Source organism: Stegodyphus dumicola, chromosome 5, assembly GCF_044657685.1.
Source record: "Stegodyphus dumicola isolate Sdum_Otavi_A_Nest chromosome 5, ASM4465768v1".
Classification (NCBI taxonomy): domain Eukaryota; kingdom Metazoa; phylum Arthropoda; class Arachnida; order Araneae; family Eresidae; genus Stegodyphus; species Stegodyphus dumicola.
This window is the reverse complement of record NC_140772.1, coordinates 219,545,699-219,565,833: the sequence shown is the minus strand read 5'-3', so window position 1 is coordinate 219,565,833 and position 20,135 is coordinate 219,545,699. Positions and strand designations below refer to the sequence as shown.

The window sequence follows — 20,135 nt, the reverse complement described above, 5'->3', positions numbered from 1 at the left end:
TCTGCCCCTTCAGTGTCTTTTTGCAGAGTGGGACCGAAAGGAATCTTTTAGTTTTGTGCACCGAGAAATCTGCCTTCTTGGCTGTGGCCCGAATTGCTTGTTTTTGCTTAGAAACTGTAATTTTAATTGTAAAAATTGTTGTTTTAATTGTTTTAACTGTATATCATGTTTTATGTTCTTCTGTATCTTTCAATTTTTTAATAAAACTATTTTTGAGTTTTTAAGTATTTTTGCCTTTCCGCGAAGTGAGAACGTAATTAATTGAATTAGAAATATATCTCTAATGAAATTCGAGCAAATAAGTTTAAATGAAATGCAAGAAGAAATGCGTATAATTTAATATTCTGTACAAGAAGTCATGTGGTGTACACATTTTTTTATAATTATTATTTTGTAGAATGCTAATATGCGTATAGAGAATAAAATATTATTTAGGAGCTTAAGAAACAGTGAAATTAAAGCCGCCTATGATGTTCATTAGCCGTAAAAACTTATTTTCATTTCATTAATGCAAAGGCTTAAATTTTTGCTTCCTTCTACGAAGTAAAGAAAAAATTGTAATTGCGAACATTTTCGGGTATTGCATTTCAAGAAAATATACATTCCAACTGCTCTCGAAACCTTGCAATATAGTTATGAAACCTTGCAATGAACGATGTTTTTGCATAACATCTGCACGTACGGACATAATAAAGGACTGTTTTTTGCCAAAAAGGACTGTAAAATGAATTTAAAATTAATTCAGAAGAGAATTTTAGATAGGCAGTAACAAAATAATACAAAACCAAAATAATAAAATTAATAATGAAATGCAGGCTATCACATTTACAATGAATTTATGAATAAATAAAATATCTTTCAGCCCTTTATAACTTTTATAAAGTTATAATGGTTATAAAGTAATGAACGAAAAATTCATAACTTTTGTTGCAAATAGCAGGTAATATGAAGAGATGAAGTTTCGGATATGTAGTGCACTTAATTTGAGTTTTAATGTATATTCATATTTAATCAAAAACTGAACGAAAGAAAAGGAAAAAAATACACGTTCTTAAATCTAAATTGAAAGGTTAGCTTTGTCATTAATTCTTGTAGAATTATATACATGTGAACAGAGTTTAAATTTTTTAATTTTCGATATATTTCTTAGATATATTATATTGATTTAATCTTGTCCAATGCATTTTTTATTTTGTTCGTATTCGCCAAGATTTATTTTTACCTTCTTTAGCAAAGAAATATCATACCACGCCAATCTGCAAAATTGTTCTTCTGCCATTTTTAGCACATTTCCTCTACATATTTTTCGATTTCTAAACGAAAATTTATGACTTCTAAACATCAATATTTACATGCATTTTAGATGATAGGCGTTATCCCCTTTTAGCCTAATCTAATCGCAGAACGACTTAGATTCAGTTAATTGGGGAAAATATAATAATGGGGAAAACGGGGGTGTGCTTGAAGAAATTAATGACACTTCAATAACATGTCATTTTTTACGATATCTCAGAGACTGTCGTATTAAGCAAGGATACCGACACAAAACTAATTTGAACATTTGTTTAAGACTTTCTCTATGAAATTTAATCTACTTAAAGAACGAAATATTCTTCATTTATTGGCATATAATTTTTATTTTGTTTTAAAGTACTCTGCTGTCATTAAAATTATTATACCATTAAGCAAGCAAGAAACAAATCGAAATTCGGATGAAAAGTACAACATGCTAGGGTATGCAATCCTTAGAATTTCATAGCGTGCACACTATATTGGCGGCAGTAATAGCACCTCAAAGTAACACAAAATGGCAGACCAGACTTCCCGAATTTTCTCTTTTTTTTATGTTGGAGGTCGTGTTGTACCTCGTGTAAGAAAAATGAGTTCATACCCTCACGTCCCACAACTCGATCGCGAGTTGGGTACTAGAGTGCGGAATCTTAGCCTTCACGACCGCTACTACCGATGGTTGAGATACATTGATTTGTATGAAATTCGCAATCGATTAGCGATGATAATAGAGCAATATGCAAGGTCTAAATGTCCGCACTCGCCTATCAACGTTACGACTGATATTTTGTTCGCGTTACTGTTGAGGGATTGTATAACGTTGTATTTTTCGAACATCTCGCTTTTGCTTACCGTATCATTGATGCCCGTGTTCGAGGAGAACGAACGAGGACAGCCAACATTGGAACGAGGAGAACGAATACTGAAAGTTTGCATTCCCCATCGTTATATCTGTCTAATACCAGAATTGATACTCTAGGGTGTCATTAGATACAAATCCCGGTCATCTCTAGCCCGCATACCCATTACTTTTACCAGTCATCCCAGATCTACATAATAAGTTTAAACATCCGCGGCTGTGGCTTCATGACCGCCATCGCCTTATTTTCCACCATGACGGTGCGAGACTGCTTCTTGTCCATGCTGTCCTACGTTTTTTCAATATGCATGGTGTTCAGCTCCTTTAAAACTCCTTTGTTCCTCCGTTGGAAGAGAAGAACTGAAAGCTTGCATTCTTCATCATTATATCTGACTAATACCAGAATTTATTGTCGAGTGCGCCATTAGCTACACGTCCAGGTCATTTCTAGTTCGCATACCCATTTCTTTGACCAGCCATTGCTAAATTATAGCCATTGTTACACATAAACATCTGTGGTTGTGATAGATCTTCATGACCTTTCGTCACTCTACGTTTTAGCACGACAATGCGAGACCGCCCCTTGTCCATGCTGCCCTACATGTCTTCAATTTGAAGACTGTTCAACTCCTTTGTTCCTCCGGTCTTTGAATTGTTCTAAAATCTGGTTTGGTCTGTTATTTCTCGGATGACGTCATGCACTGTCTGTCTATCACAAGAACAGCTCTCAACATATAGTATGCAGCTGTGTGTTACTGTAGAAACGAACCCTAACCCACTTTAGATAGCGGTGGCTTGAAGAAATGCTTTCTGGTTTGCCATCTTGAAGCACCTAATGTCGAGCTGACTTTCTGTAGACTTTCTATTTACCGCTGTTAACGTTCGCCAAAAACAAAATAGCAATAAACATTCATTTGGCTCACCCCTCCCCCGTACTTCAAGTGCAATAGCCCTATTACTAAAGCGACCGTCACCGATTAATACTACACGTAATGGCGAGATATTTCTCTTGGTAGACAAACGGTAACGCCGCGTTCGTTTTCAGAGGATGTAGTACATGTAAACAAGTGATGAGAGCACAAATTTTATGTTTCCTCATAAATAAGTGGCTAAAAACTGGTTGGATAATTTTAAAAATTAACTGTGAAGGAAAACATGATGAGAGCAGCGATTCGATTCCGATTCCTGTAACTTCTGAAGCCGACCAAATACGTTTGGAGATGTCTGCCTTTACTAAGTCGAAATATAAAAAAAAATAAAAGCAAATAAAGGAATTCGTGATTTTGACGATCAGATTATAAAACATGGTTTTGTGTGTATTGGAGATGATGAAGGAGGAGCTAGACGCGTTCTGTGTCTGGCAGCACTGCCAAATGTCGACTGAAAACTGAAATGAGTCACTTAAAACAAATAAACTGCGCAAGCATCTACCATACACAATTGCTGAACAGCTAATTGTTCCAGCAGTCCAGTATAGAAAGCATTCTGTTATATAGCAAAAAAATATATAAAATACTACTCGCTGTTGCAACAACTGGTCGTTGAATATATGAAATTACAAATAATTTGGAAATTGGAAATCGAACATTATAATTCCTCAGAATTCGAAAGAGTAAAATTTCAATCTGTAGTTGGTTGAAGTCACCGAATGCCAAATACTGCACAGCTAATATATTGTTACGAGATGTAAAGACGCGGTGAGATGGCTTCCCCGCAAAGTAGGTTTAGGCTTGCCGTGCGAGATAGTCAGCTGAGTTGCTGTCTCGTTTAGCGAGTCAATCCCTGCGGAGTCGATCGAGTAGACAGCCGGTAAACAAATTAACAGTAGAGCCACTTTTAAAACTTAAATTAAAGTAAATTGAGAGAGAAATATCAAAAGACATGCTCATATCTCGCATTAAATGTTTTCCTTATAAGATATTTCTCCCACTTTTTTATCATGCCTTAGTGGTGTAATGGTCAGCACTCTCCGCCTTTCCGCGCGTATCCGAGTGGTCCGTGGTTAGAGTTCCCGCGAGGTCTCTACTCAATTTTCATCTCTCCTATTTCGAAGTAACCTAATGGCTCTAAGTGCTTTTATAATTTTTTAAGTGAATTTATGCTGCTGTGTCTTAATTTTAATTTATAAATGAGATTAATATTTGTTTTGCACAAAATTAAATAATTTAACAGATTCCTGATTTTTTTTTTTTATCTAGTGTTAGATTTGAGCATTTAGAATTATATTATTGATTGTTTTAACTTTTGGGTCTGCGTGTTACCTTGATGTCTTGAGTAGGGTCGCAATGGAAGAATGTTTGAATACCATTGGTCTAAAGTAATTTAAATAATCATAAGTAAGTAAATTCCTTTTTATTAGCTTCACTTTTTAACAAGGAAAAGCCTCAACATTCTTTTCAAAATGTTCCTGCTTGTAATGTCTCATCTAATTCTAAATTAGATTACTAATTAAAAATACAGTCGAAGTATAACGAACTTCAAGGGATTAAAATTTTAGTTCGTTTTATCCGATTCAATAATGAAAAGGAATTATGTCACAGAAAAGTGCAAAGTGTGAATGATGAAATACAATAAAATCTGGTTAATATTGTCATACCTATCAAATACTATTATGTAAATAGGCTTTCCTATCGATCTCATTTCTGTTTCCCTGCCGAAATGTAAATTTCTAGCTTGTGCGGGCGCACCAGCGGCCGAGCGGTAAAGTCGCTGAACACTGGTAGTTCGGTCCGAGGTTCGTATTCTGCGAACAAGCTGGCTGCATGGGCGTTTTCGTGGTTTTCCCCATGTGTAACGTGTATACTAGCCAGTTCCCCTTAGAAAGTCCTCCACGAAGGCATCCCTCCCCTTAGGCAGATAGCCCTAGTGTGCTTTGCCATAATTAAATAAACCAAACCAACCAAAATCTAGCTTGCGCGATATTCAAATGTGGTAGAAAGCAGAGAATATTTGAAGGAAGGTTTCAAAGGGTAAAATTAGAACGTGATTCGCCTGCTAAATTTGATTCTCTAACGATTAATATTCTGCGGCATTGTGTGCGTGTGTGATTATGGCAAAGCCTTGAGGTCTATCTGCCTAAGGGGAGGACTTTCTAAGGGAAACTGGCTCGTATACAAGTTACACATGGGGAAAACGACGAAAATGCCCATGCAGCCAGCCCGTTCGCCGGATTCGAACCTCGGACCGAACTACCAGTGTTCAGCGTCTTTACCGCTCGGCCGCTGGTGGGCCCACATCCCATTAAGAAAACAAAACTAAAGAGCAATATGATTCAGAAATACTGAAAAAAAAATAAACTGATAAGAATAAAAACCTTCCATTGCTTAAAAGGCAAATGACCATTATAGCTCATGGAAAAAATTTCCAAATTTCCGCAAGAACGCAATAGAACAATTTGAATGGATTTAGAGGACTCATTCAATTTCTTTGATTCACAGTCACTGTCATCGTATAGTATACTAATATATGCTTATTATATATCCTGGTTCTTCGAAAAGGGTGCTACACTTGCACCGCATAGCCTTTATTCAGGAAATAAATAAAGGTGGTACTGAAAATAAAAAAAAATAATAGCATAAATGTTCCTCGCTTACTCACATGGATAGAATATGGATCTTAGTGCCAGAAACAAATATCAGCATCATTTTAACGATGTATTCTAATAAATTAAACTTTTGCAATTCTAAATGTTAATGAAACTCCTTTTAAGTCAAAAACTCAGATTTCTGATCAGGTTAGCTTTTAGTTTTTAAGTAATCTTTGTGGGGAAAGTAAGTTTGAAACAAATTAATTATTACGCAGTTAAGTACAAATTACGGTACTAGTATAGAAAAATCATCACCGCATGCTTGTTTTAAGATTCCGAACGGCTGTTTCTGCTCGGAAATTTAACCCCTTCGCGCCGACTGTCACGTATACGTGCCAGCAACGAACACACTTATCTACCGGCCGACACGCAGGCGTGCCAGAGCATTGTTGCGTTTTCTACCGAATGTCACGTATTTGTGCCAGTACCTTGGAACGTTTTTCAAACTATAATTTCTGCCACAAGATGGCACTGTATGCCCATATGGTTTCAGATACATGTACATTAGACATTCTAATCGAAATGAGAGAAGCATGACTCACATACACGTGTTTTTGATTATATAAACAATCGGGAAACTAAATGTTTCCGAATGGCGTGTTTTATGACGTCTCTTTAAATCGCACTTTATTCGCACGTGGTAGTTGTTTATTGTAAGCAGAAGTTTTATATGCGCTAAAGCGTTGAGTATTTCGGTTTACAGTTCAGTTTTTAGAAAATAATTAGATCTTGTTAGACGTGAATTCTTTCTGTTTTTACCGTTTCAATGTCGAAGCGTCGAAAATGTTTAACAGAGCATGAAATAGCAGAAATGATGCAAAATATTTCAGATATTGATTCTGAAATTCTGATATTCTGATATTGATTCTGAAAGATTAACTGAAAGACATTTTCCAAAACTTTGTTCAGAAGAGACTGATAAGAAAATGAGACGACGGTGCTTCGTTTGTTCACATTCCCGGAAAAATCCTCCAAAACGGCAAATGAGTTATTACGAGTTCAAGGAATGTAACGTAGGACTGTGTGTAGATCCCTGTTTTAAAATTTTTCATACGAAAAGAGAATTTTAAGTAATATATTTAGTTTTCAGATGTATAATGTTAAAAGTCATAAAAGGGTGAGTAATTAAAATAAAATGTGTAAAATATGCATTTAAACAAGAAATAAGGTAATTAAAGTATATATATAAAAATATCTATCAAGCATAAGCCGTTTAAATACTCTATAGAGCATTATTAAACAATGCGTTAATACTTCGGAAATTTCATGGATTTAGGCTTAGTAGCAAAAAAGCCCCCGGCCCTGGAGAAACGCTCGCGGAAGACACTGCCGGCCTGCGCGATAAGCGCGCGTTTTCGCTACCCGGCTCGAACGGATTTTAAATAAAAGCATACCGTATTACATTTGCTTAAATACAACCGCTCCGTCAAACCATGAAGTATCGAACATTCGAATTAGAATTTTTAGACTAAACAAAAGTTAGCTTCATTTTATTCCTATGTTTTCCGTGCTCTTCAAGTTTGCTCCTCCAAACTATCCCTTGATGAAGAACTAAATTATTTAAAAGCAATAACTATTGACAGGGGGCTATTCACAGCAATAGCTATTGACAACAATTAATTTTAGGCTATTTTCAATAGCTATTTAAAAGCAATAGCTATTGAAAATAGCCCAACATTATTAATCAAGCAGTTAAAACATTCTCATCTCAACAAACCGAAAGGCACACTCTTGCGTTAAGAGATTATAAAAATTATGTTGCCATTCCCTTCTTTCCAAGAATTAGCTAAAGTTACACGTATTTTGCAGAAATTTAACTTTCGGGTCGTTTATTCTCCCATCAATAAAATGCCGAATTCCATTCTCAAGGACCCCATTCCGCATATGAATTCCTGGGGTATTTACAGGATTCCTTGCCAGTGTGGTTTAATTTACATTGACCAAACTAAGAGAGCCTTAAAATTTCGCGTTAAGGAACATGAGGCATATGTTAGAAAAAAGGAAACACAGAAGTCTTCTGTTGCCCAACATTGTTGGTCCGAAAATCACATTTTCAATTTTTCTGCTTCCAAAATTATTCAAAAAACATCTTCCATTGGTGAGCTGCATTTTCTAAAGGCATTTCACATTCAAAAAAATCTTTCTGTTCTAGTTAACGACCCTAATTCCAATCCATCTTTGCATTCAGCCCTTAAAGAAATTATGTTTTAGTTCTGGTTTCATCAACTGATGGCGCCAGTAGCATATCTGCTGTCCAGGCTTTCTTATCTTATCTAATCATTATATCTTATCTCGTTCATTTGCACTTTTGCAGCTGAGGATGATGGTTCGGTAAAACCATCGAAACGAGTCCTGTGAAAATTTAAAAACATAACGCTGACTTTTATTGTTTGACTTCTAAATTAAGAATTTTTACCTTGAAATGTGTTTATAATGTTATCCTGATAGTATGCAGCAACTTTCAAACAGTTAAATATCACTTTTACGCTGAGATGTTTCTTCTTAGCGTTCGTCTCAAACACAGTCCAGCTCAGAAATACGTGCATGTCTCAGTTACACTAGAGTAAACGCAAATATTGCGGTTTTTTAACGTCAGCCTGCACTCACTACAAGCGAGACTAAACAGCTCTTGTTAATGACACAGCTCATTCACATTGGTAGGAGTTCCTGAGCACCATAATTTTGAGATGTTGTGTTAAGAGAGACAGAAGAATTTCAAGTATCTAACTGGTTGAGCAATTAACATTATAAATCAGTTCTCAAGCTAGCAGAACATTTAATATTTGTATGAACACTGAGCAGAAAAAGGGGGGGACAGTTCAACATCTCCCGTTCTACTGGGCTGATTGATGAAATTCAATTTGCTTTTTCCAGGCCTCGAAAGTGCGACTTAGGCTATATATTAGATTTATATCCAGCACTGTTTTAATATAGCAATTTTGACACAAAATTGGACTTATTCTGAAATGACATGCCAATTTTTTTTTCCATTTTTCGATTCTACGACACAAATTACGCCAAATTGCCAAATTTTGTAAAAATCGCAAAAGTAGTTTTTTAAAAATTAGCTTTCAAAATTTTATCTCCTCAATGTTAATTGAATTTGATATATATTTGTTAATATTTCATTTTTATTAAACTTACTTGATTCCTTCTTCCAGAATTCAAAATTTAGGCTTCACCCAAGTATAATTGGCAAATTTTTTATTATTTATTTTAAAATTTTGTATTTTTAAATATCTTTTAGAAATTTTCCGAAAAATATTTTGAACAATAAATTATATAAATTTTTACATCATCTTAAAGTAGGTGTGTTTCTAAGTATATCTGCAAAACTTTACAGTTTTTATTCAAAATTTCCTAAGATATAAGTGAATTTACATTTTGGCCGTTTTTTGAAATTTGGCGTGCTTAATATAAGCGATAATAACGAAAATGTGGTTTACGCACTTTATTAAATTCATTTGAAAGAATGAACGATGGACAATTTTTTTCTCTCGTGCATGAATAAACAAAAAAGGAAAGTAAGTAGGTTACTATAAATTAAGAATTCCGCCAAGTGAATTATTCACAACTGAAAAAATTCCTCCAAGAAAAATTTTTTAATTTCTCCATAAATTTCTCATCAAAAATTACAAAACTTAATATCCAAGCATAATTTGAGTCGTAGAATCGAAAAATGGAAAAAATTTATTACAGACCTGAACTCCCTCCCCCTTTTTTTTCTCGCACTGTACATTATTTTAAGCTCAATCACAACCTTTAACTTCTTGTAAATTATTTATATTGTGCAGACGATAGATACTAGGCAGCTAAGGTAAGCCGTTAGATTCCAGGCATACGATAATCAAAGGACTGAAATCAAGAGCTACAAGTTAAATAAAAGATAAAAGGGCGTTATCGGAACGTTACCAGAACAGGCATTGTCAAAAACGCATTATCAGAACCACTCTTAAGTATGCAAAATCAAAGGTTAAAAATGAAGGACATGGAGGCAGATTTCCAAACCTTGGGTTTCAAAGAAGATAAATATTAGATATTTAACTATGCATGCAGCTGTTTTTTCACGCATTATTTTTGGATTTGATTGTATTTCAAGTGTACTATTATTCGAAATAAGGATTACTTGCTTGTCCCTGAATTATTATTTTGCAAATATCTTCCTTGTATACAATAACCCTTTTTTTAGATATCCATAATGTGATGTGACGAAACAATGAAATATAAGGCTTTCATAACTATTTTATATAAGTTAAAAAATTTACATAATCCCTCTTGAAAACTTACCAAAATAATGTATTAAATAATTTCTTAATGCGCAGTAAGTGCTTAAAACAGCTGAGTTTTTTTTTTTTTTTTTTTTTTTTTTTTTTTCCCCCAAAGGGCAATTTGCCCAGAAGATCTATTAATTTCTTTTTGGCATTTTCCGTCGTCCGCAATAAAACGGCGTTTTAGTTTTCAAATTGTTGCTACCAAATATTACTGCCTTGTATTATATTTAAAGAACTTAAATAATGTAGAATATGCATGAATGTATGTATGTTTCTTGCAATGTGAAAAACCAACGGTATTTAGAGACATCAAGTTTTGAATAACGTAGTCCTCCACTCGAATATGGGCATCCGGAAGCCCAAATTTGGAATTTATTTTATTGTTTATTTCATATTTTGTAAAACTTTAACGAATTTTTTATTAATAAGCTATAAAATTTCAAAGCTGGAGTTATCAGAACATTTTACAAAATATATATATATATATATATATATATATATATATATCCAGCACGCGAGACTGTGTATAGGAAATCCTAAAGATATGCTCTTTTTTAATATTTTGAGATATTGCTGTTGAATTCAGTTTTGTGGTTTAAGTGAGAAGAACATGATATTTAATAAATAAAAGTAACACACAAAACGTTAAAACAGCAGTTTGGGCGTAATATAAAATCTGAAGGCTTTCAGATTTTTATTTATTTATTTTAAAAGTTAAAAGAAGGCTTTAGTTTTTGTACAGAGATAAAAAGATATATAAATTCCTCATATTTACAAAGATAAAATAGTTAAAAGACGTATTTATAATTTGGAATTATCCATTATACGATATTCCATTATGTGGATTCAGTTGTGAAAATCTGTATCAGATTATGCCATAAATAATGCTGTTTATTAAAGTAAGCATAACCGTAACATAATATTGTTTTTTAAAGTAAGCAGTTTTTCAAGCATGTGTCTAAATAACATAAAAAGATATTCATGTGTTTATTAAAATATGCATTTCATGTGTTTATCAAATAATGCTGTTTATTAAAGTATCACATTCATTCACATAAAAAGATATTCATCTGTATTGGGTTTCACTTTTCAAATTGTTGCCACCAGATATTATTGCCCTTTATTATATTCAAAGAAATTAAATAATGAATAATCTCAATGTATGTATGTATGTATGCTTCTCGCATTGTCAAAAAAAACGACGGTACCTATAGCCATCAAATTTTGAATGACGTAATCCTCTATCCGAACATGGGTGCCTAGATGCAAATATGTTGTTGAATATATATTGCTGAAAATATTGCTGTTGAATTGAATTTTATGTGATTTAAATACGAAAAACATGATATTTAATATATAAAGGGAACACAAAAAGGTAAAAAGAAATTCTCCTTGGATGTGATATAAAATCTGAAAGCTTTCCGATTTTATCTTTCCCCCCCCCGTAATTTTTATGGTATAAATTTATCTCCTTCATATGAGATAAAAGCCTCGTTCTTTTCTTTTCCTTTTCCCGGCCCAGTTAATGACAATTTTCCAAACACGCTTCTGAACAATAAGTTACATGGATTCTATTAAATTAAAATTCAATAAACTAATAAAACATACATTTAAAATATCATGAACAGTACGATAATACACTCTTAATTATCTTAATAAAATACACTTTCGCAAAATTAATTAAGATTAATGATGTGTTCCTTGATTTAAAACTAATGTTTTATTCTGTTTTCTGTTGTTTGTGTCGCTGTGTTCAGTTGTTCTGTTCTGTTGGTTGTTTGTGTGTTTTATTTTAAATTACTTTTGCGAAATTTTTTTCACACTATTCGCTTCTTGAATTCTAATCAAAACAGGCAAATTCTAAACTTAAGAAACCTAAAATTCTAAACTTAATTCTAAATCTTAATTCTAAACTTAAAACTGAAGTATAATATCTATAATAGAAAAAAGATATATTTCCAATTAATTGAAAACAAATTTTGTATCACAATATGCTTTACCTGTTATCAGCACGGCTTTATTTATGGGTTCCACTTTATCTTGTAAATACCTTCTTTTAGCAAATTCAAACGTGAATGCAGCCAACATAAAGAATAGAAGCAACTTAGCAGCATATTCATAGTACGCTACAATGGTACCCGGTAAAATAAAGCCGAGAATTTTTAAAATCACCGCTAAAACCAAGTAGTGCGTGATAATGACAAGAACCTTTTTGCTCAGCATTGTTTTCGCTTATGGTTTAGCATCCATTTTTGAACGAATTGCAAGAGGAAAAATGATTAGATATCTTTTTCAGAACATGTGATCTTATGAGCTCTTTAAAAGCAGATGAAAAGTGTTTACGACAAATTTGTCTTGACTCCTCATTACTCTAGTAAAACAGTGCAAAAGTATCCCAGTAACCTGATACAAAAACAATAGTACCTCAGTAAAACTTGACTTTAAAATATTTTCTTTCCTACTCTTGAATAGTCAGGGAAGAAATTATACAATAAGGAAAGAGCTTTAAATAATTTTTGGCTTATTGTATGCACTTCAAATTAGTTTTAATACTTCAAAGATTAGTATATATTTATTATAGTTATCTTACTATTTTGTAATGTGTGCATTTTTATTTCCTTGTGCAAAGTAAAGGAAGTATTGTAAACACGAAACATTCCGGGTCTCATATTTCAACGAAAATATCCATTTTGACAGCTATCGAATGCAATTCAACAATGTATTTGCGTGACATCTGTACGTAAGGACAGAATAAGGGACCCTTTTCCCCAAACGAATTGTAAAACTAATTTAAAATGGATTCAGAAGAGATTTCTTCGAGTCTTCTGTGCATTACCTGCATGCATTGTTGCGTGCATACGGGTTCGTAATAAATTGAATGCACAAGTCCGATGAAAAGTGAGTAAAATGTATTCTTATCACAACAAATAAAACAAAATGTTGAAATTTCCTCAGAGATATTCGATATTTTAAACAGTAGTTATATTTTAAACTACTAAAACGTTCAACAGAACTTAATTCAAAACAGAGAAAGCTAATCCGATTTCACCAGGAATTCACTACAGTAAACAACAACAGTTACCCAAACAACAGCTGAATTGAGAAGTTTTCCTCCAGCTTTTATAAGCTTTTTAAATCAAGCAGGAGAAAATTCTGGTATTTTCTCGAATTTTCCAGGAAAAGCGTACATTTACGAGATATCTATTTGTTAAACGCGCGTGCTCCTGTATTTTAATTTTTCCTGTGTAATTTTAGCTTACTTTTCAAATAGGTCTCGTACTGCATTGCACGGGAATACAAAAAAAATTAATTACAAATTCTACTAAAACTAGCTAAATAAATACGAAAACCTAAACAGTATTTATTTCGCTTAACTCAGAAAGGAGTAGCCTCAGAATATTGAAATTTCGTATATAGAAGTACTATAACATTTAGTTGTGCACCTCCCTTTTTTGTTGCAACCCCGCCTCACCAAATATATATTCTGTTACTCGACTCGGTGAGTTCAGTATTTTTATTCTTATATGTTGGTAAATTGTGCATTTTTTGCCTTAAAAGTGATTGAAAATTGCTGTTCTTATCTTTCGGTTAAGATTTTGATACCCTTAGTTAATCTGCATGTAATAGTTGTAGAATTATCAAGAATTTAAAAGTTTTTTAAGTCCGGTTAAGCCTAATTTTTTTACCATAGCAGCCATATTTGTTTACATTTGAAACTTAGCAGAAAAGTGAATTAAGTCTTTCTACACTTTCAGTGTCGTTTTGCCGAGTGCGACCAAAAGGAAACTTTTAGTTTTGTGCACGGAAAAATCTGCCTTCTTGCCTGCTGCCCGTATTGCTTGTTTTTCCGTAGATACTGTAATTTTAATTGTAAAAATTGTTTTTCTAATTGTTTTAACTTTATTTTGTGTTTTATGTTTTTCTATATCTTTCAATTTTTAAAAAAGATATTTTGAGCTTTTATGTATTTTTGCTTTGCCGCGAATTGAGAACTGAGTCGATTGAATGAGAAATATATCTCTAATGGAATTCGAGAAAATAAGTTTAAATGAAATGCAGGAAAAAAATGCGTATAATTTAATATTCCGCACATGAAAGTCATCAATTTCATTCACATCAGATTTTTTTAATTAAAGAAAGCTTGATTCTTTTACAGAAATATAACTTAGCAATGATGATCACTTTTCAGGCAATAAATAGTTTTATACTTGAGAGTTATTGCATTTAAATAACTTATACGTTATTTAATATTCTTTGCAAACTCGAAGAAAGAAAATTTAAAATACGTTTCAATGATTAAGTTATATTCTGTCAATTCGTTAAGGGAAGAAAATAGTGTTTTAGATTTTAAATGTGGATACACAATTGTATTATCTGCTGATTCATTGAAAAAAGAGTTTTTGCTGCGAGATGGGGAAAACTAGAAGAGAATGTAAACAAAATGTTTTAATCCAAAACGTTTCGGTTCTTATCAGTAGATACAACAGAGCTGTTTCCCAGTCAGTATTCGTGTATACGAGCAAGTTTACCTTAGAAAGTCCTGCACGAAGGCAACCCCCCTTAGGCCAAGGGTTTCCAACTTCTTTGTCCCTACGAGCACATTCTAGAATATCTCTTGTACGGAGCGCACCATTTACTTTTTCAAGCTGAATTTATAGTTGGATAGAGTTAATAATAAATGCACATAAAAAAAGAGATGGGTTGCATTTCGCTTTGTGTTGGTATCTGTGTTGGACGCAATTTCACATTAATTAAAAATGAGAAAACTTTCACATAGAATTTTATTGAAAATTAAAACATTTTTATTATGATCGCATAGCTGCGGGCACACATTAAACGATCGGTGGGCGCCATGGTGCCCGCCTGCATAGGTTTGAGAACCCCTGCCTTAGGCAGACAGCTCTAGTGTGCTTTGCCATAATCAGCTAACATAACCTATCCTAACCTAACAAAATCAAAATATTTTATTCAAGAGTAATTGCAATTGTTTTAAACAATCTTTATGTTTCTTATGAAGGTAATAACGCTTTTGAGAATTTTGATGAATTTTTCAAGAAATTGCTCTTAAAAGCTCTTTTCTGTATTATTGGCATTTGAACAATGAACAAAGTATTCCAATATGATCAAATTGCGTCAATAATTATCCACGTTTCTTATAGATATGTATAATACTAATTGCTGCTGCTCTTTTTTGTCCAGCCCTAATATTCGAAATGCATTGTTAATTCATATATAAACAGGAAATGCAAAGTGAAGTCCCGTGTCTTGTTAAAATCTATCTTATGCTGTCCAGTATGTGTATAACAATGTATATAGTTATAAGTTGTACAATTTGCACTGGTATATGTCTTTAGAGTTTAGAAAATTTTTATTATTGTAAGTACTAATATATCCAGTGCATCTATTAATGTATAGAATGCACCTTTTATGTAACGTATGTGTTAATGCAGTGTATGTGTGCCTGCATTATTTATGTATATAAGCTGCATAATGTGCACTGGTAAAGCTTTGCAATATGTCTGTAGAGTTTAGCAAATTTTTATTATAGTATGTATTAATATCGCGTGCACTTTTAATGTATAATGTATTATGTAATTATATTGATATATCAAATGCACCTTTCATGTTATGTATGTATTAATGTAATGGACGTGTATATGTGTTATTAAAGTATAATGTATATAGCTATAATTTGCGTAATGCGCATTGGTATTGCTCTCCAAAATGTCTGTAGAGTTTAGGTACTTTTTTTTATTGTATGTCTTAAATCAAGTGCACTAATAATGTATAGTGTATTAATATTTTCAATGCACCTTTTATGTTATCTGCGTATTAATGTATTGTATGCGTGTAATATTAATGTATAATATATATAGCTATAGGTTATACAATGCGCAATGATACCGCTCTGCAATGTCTGTAGAGTTCAGGAAAGTTTATTATTATACGTATTAATTTATCGTCTCTGCGTTGACTATTATAATAGTGCATTATTAATGTATAATGTAATACGGTGTATTACTATTGTGGTAATTCAACATAGTAACTTCACTTTTTGACGTAAGTATCTTTATATTGCATAATAAGCATTGTTATTGTAGGAATCGGCAATACCCCTGTTTTCAACCATCTGCCCCTGTTTGCAATATTCTTTTTCTGGACAGTTGCGGGATTCGGACGATACCCGAATAATCAGTGAAAGCCACCTGGGTGTCCGGAACCTGCTCTTACCTGTCACCTATCCAATATATGGAAGATGATGACTTTCATATGTTGGATGATGATGACTTTTATATGTTCAATGATGATGACTTCCATATATTGATGACTTCCATATAATATATTCCGAAGTGGAAAAATCTTTTAATTTAAAATGTAATTTACAGGCTTTTTGCTCTTTTTCCAGTCATTTAAACTTTCTTCTGTAAAACCCATTGCTTTTTAGAAAACACATGAAAACACAGTCCCGCCTCAGTACAACTGAAAACGTGCTTTCTTTTAAACGTTATCAGTTTCCTTTCAGAACAATTTATCTCTTGTATGATAGGTATCCTTTGCAAACAGGCTACTTTTTACCACAAACGATATACCCAACACCTGCTTGCAGCGACGTCCATTTACTAGTGTAATAAGAAATTCTTTAGCCTGTATAGTCATTAGTATTTTTTTTTTTTTTTTTTTTTTTTTTTTTTTAAGCAGGAGATATGAAAAATGTTCAATGCCCTCGCCGGACTCGAACCTGGACCTATCGAATACGCGTCGAGTGTGATACCGTTACACTACGAAGGTATGCTGTAAAGAGGGAGAAAATATGTTATAAGTCTGAAAATATGTTATAAGTCTGAAAATATGTTATAAGCCTGAAAATACGTTATAAGCCTGCATGGTCTGTTATGACCATAAAACCAATTTTTTGGTGAGGTGGTTGGTTGGGTTGCATCCACTTCTGGTACCTTATAAGCCTTTATCAGCCTTACCCAACACAGGCATTGTACATTAAAAACCAATTTAAACTATAAAAACATCACTTCTACTTTTACATGCTTAAAATATGAATTTTGGAATCAGTTGTTGCTGTTTCTGATGTGTCAGAATTCTTTAAAATCGTTTCATTATTCTGCACCACTGTAACAACCGTCGTAATAAAGTCGTATCACGCATTCAAATCATTTAGGAAGAACAACTTTCAGAAGAATTTTTCTGCTTTGTCAAAAGATATGAAACTGCCAATCAATGTGGATCATTTTGGGGTTACCATGTAAAGGGGAAACTAGTTCTCCAATACAAATAATGGTTGATGATGGAGGATTCGATGTTGATAGCTGATTGGTTGTTGAAATCGAACAAATTGCAAATTCTTGCGGAAAAAAGGGAAAACTGTGCTTCTTTCTTTCAGTGGTAAAGCTGATAGAAAAGCACTATCTGAATTGTTCGTCTGAAATAAATGGATGTCTGACACCAGCTATATTACCATACCTTTGAAAAACTGATTTGTAACCAACTAAGAAGTTTTCCCCTTCCTCAAATTTCAGTTTTCACTGATAAAGACTGAAACATAAAAAGCTATTTTTATGTAAGTATTTTCCTTGATAGCGAAGTAATTTGACCTACTGCTATTCAAAATCGCATTTGTCTACTAAAAGCCACTTGTTGAAGTAAATATTTCTTTACAACGTTTAACGGTATGTTAAAAGCATTAACTCCTCACTATTTACATGCGTAATCCAAGATATATACTTTGTACTATTTAATTGAGCATATCGCGTAATGAAATTTTAAAGCTTTTATCCAATTAACTTTGTTAAGATTGAAGATATTTTGTTTAAGAATATGACGCCATGCCAAAAGATGACTCCACAGAACAAACCATAGATACCAATTTATGACAGAGTATTAAAAGCCTTAGTTTCGGGCTTTATTTTATTTATTATTTTAATATTTTTATACTGAATGCGAATCTTTCTTATAAAGCCAAACAGTATCCTAAGTAGATATAATACTAATAAATGCATTCAAAACTAAAGACGTTCTTGCTTCATCACACGCGTATCTTAAAATGGATTCGTTGACAATGAAAAACTTAAACTCCCATAACAGAAAAACAAGAAGCAGAGAAGAAAATGAAAAGTCCAGTTCAGATGAAAGTCGAATGAGACAAAATGTATAAGGGTTGTAATTTGAATCTTTTTATTTACCCATTGGATATAATCTGATGTAGGAAAATAAGCAGATTTGATAAATATGCTATAGAAAAAATTATAAATATGCTATAGGAAAGATAAATATCCTATAGATAAATAGGCTAAAGAAAATAAAGTAAATCTTGGAAATAATATTCTAATAATAATTATAATATCTCAAAGAATATTTTGCATTTTCAGAGATCTTAGTCAAATATGTATAGCTTCCTTGGTTAGATATTCAAGATTTTCAGATACATTTCTTGTCTCATAATACTACAGCATCACAAATTTCCCTTTTTTCGTATTTTTAATCCTTTGGTCTAATAATGCGTACATATTAAATATTCCTAAATCCACCCGTTTCTCTGCTAAATTGTAGTATTACTTCGACTTTTTATTTCGAGTTTTAAGACTTAAAATTATGGTGCAGTTTAAATTCAGGACAAATATTTTTCATATATTTTTCTCAGTGAATTTTCTTATTATATTTTAGTACTCATTTAAAAAAAATGAAAAATGTACCATTACCCATTTAAAAATAAATAAAAACGTTTCCTTTTTTTTATCATCCTTTGTATAATCTTTTTTTTCCTCTTTTTTCAAGATTTTCAGTATTGAAATCCTATTAGCTTTAGATACCAGACCGTCGATATTTAAATTTTTTTTTAAATATTCCAGGCTTAAATTTGAAGTAATATGGAGCATTATAATTCCTTCTCTGACATGTTGTGATGTGATGAAGTGCAATGTCGAAAAAATATGTACATTCTGAATGCTTAAAAGGAAGATACTACCCAAAGAAAAATTATCTAAAGGAGTGTTTATACATGTTCACGCAAAAGGCTAAGTGCATGGAGGAGGAATGAAGTTATGGATAGATAAAATTTGGTCGAAGTGCCCTGGTGGACTAAGAAAGCTGCCGCACTAATATGGGATCAGTTTGGTTTTACAGAGCAGAAAATGTTAAAAATAAACTCAAAGAATTGAAAACTCAATTAGCTGTAATTCCAGAAGCCCATCTAGTCAGCTTCAACCTTTAGATGTCTGCATTGATAAATCATTTAAAGGATTTATGAAGGAAAAGTGGAACAGGTGGATGCAATCTTCAAACTTTGAGGTTACACCATCAGGAAGAAGAGGCTTAGCATTTCGCAAGTTTCTGAATGGGTCAAAGCTTCATGGGATGCTGTGAAAACACACAAAGTGGTTTGGGATGCTGTGAAAACACACAAAGTGGTTAATGCACTGGATGTAAGTTAGTAATGCACTGGATGGTACAGACGGCAATATGTTGTACGAGGACTCAGATGCTGGTTTAGAAAAGATGATGTACAATGTGATGTACAGTATTTCAAGTGACTCTTCATTTAGCTCTGGGGATGAATGTCTGGGTTTTGAAAAAAAGATTAAAGGTGTTCTTTCCCAGATATATTGGGTATTTCCAGAAAGTATTATTTACCTCTATTAGGAAGATCAACTCAATCTGGTTTTGAAAGTCTAACATTCCCAGATTTTACTTCCTTTCCAATTTAGAGCTTTTGATTCCTGCTATTAATGGATATTATCTCTTTTTTTTCTCTTTTCGCATTCATACAAAAGATAAGCTTTTTCTACAGACTATGATACTTTTCTCCTGTAAATCCATTGACATGTAGTTGAAACTGCGTCTTAAATGTGGTAAGCGATGTTTAAATCTTGATCCTGAGAGTGCATACCATCCGAATAATCCTTGGGATTTCTAGCTACTTCATGGACCTACGCTAAGTAAGTAGTTTTGCTAAACTATTGAGAGTATGGGGTGGCTGGCGGCAGGTAGCGCGTCTAACTCCGTATAATAATTGGTACATTTGTGAGGTTATGTACTAAACATATTTATTACAATTACGAGAAGCTCTTTAAAAACATATATAATTCATGGATAACATAAAACAGTTATTGAAATGGAG

The 20,135-nt window shown here is 32.9% G+C and overlaps 1 protein-coding gene across 4 annotated transcripts in view; it reads right to left on the bottom strand.

Annotated features, from left to right (window-relative positions):
• Positions 1 to 12,273, bottom strand: part of LOC118198245 (D-beta-hydroxybutyrate dehydrogenase, mitochondrial-like) — a 52,215-nt gene extending 39,942 nt beyond the window's left edge. Inside the window, exon 1 of one of the 4 annotated variants that reach the window (XM_085817674.1) lies at positions 12,007 to 12,273. In XM_085817674.1, the coding sequence (XP_085673800.1) occupies positions 12,007 to 12,229 (223 nt within the window). In that variant the 5' untranslated portion in view covers positions 12,230 to 12,273. Of the gene's footprint in view, positions 1 to 8,151; positions 9,431 to 12,006 lie in introns of those variants that run through there. The other 3 variants (XM_035369874.2, XM_035369872.2, XM_035369873.2) reach the window with 3 other exon arrangements.
• Positions 12,274 to 20,135: the final 7,862 nt, after the last annotated feature.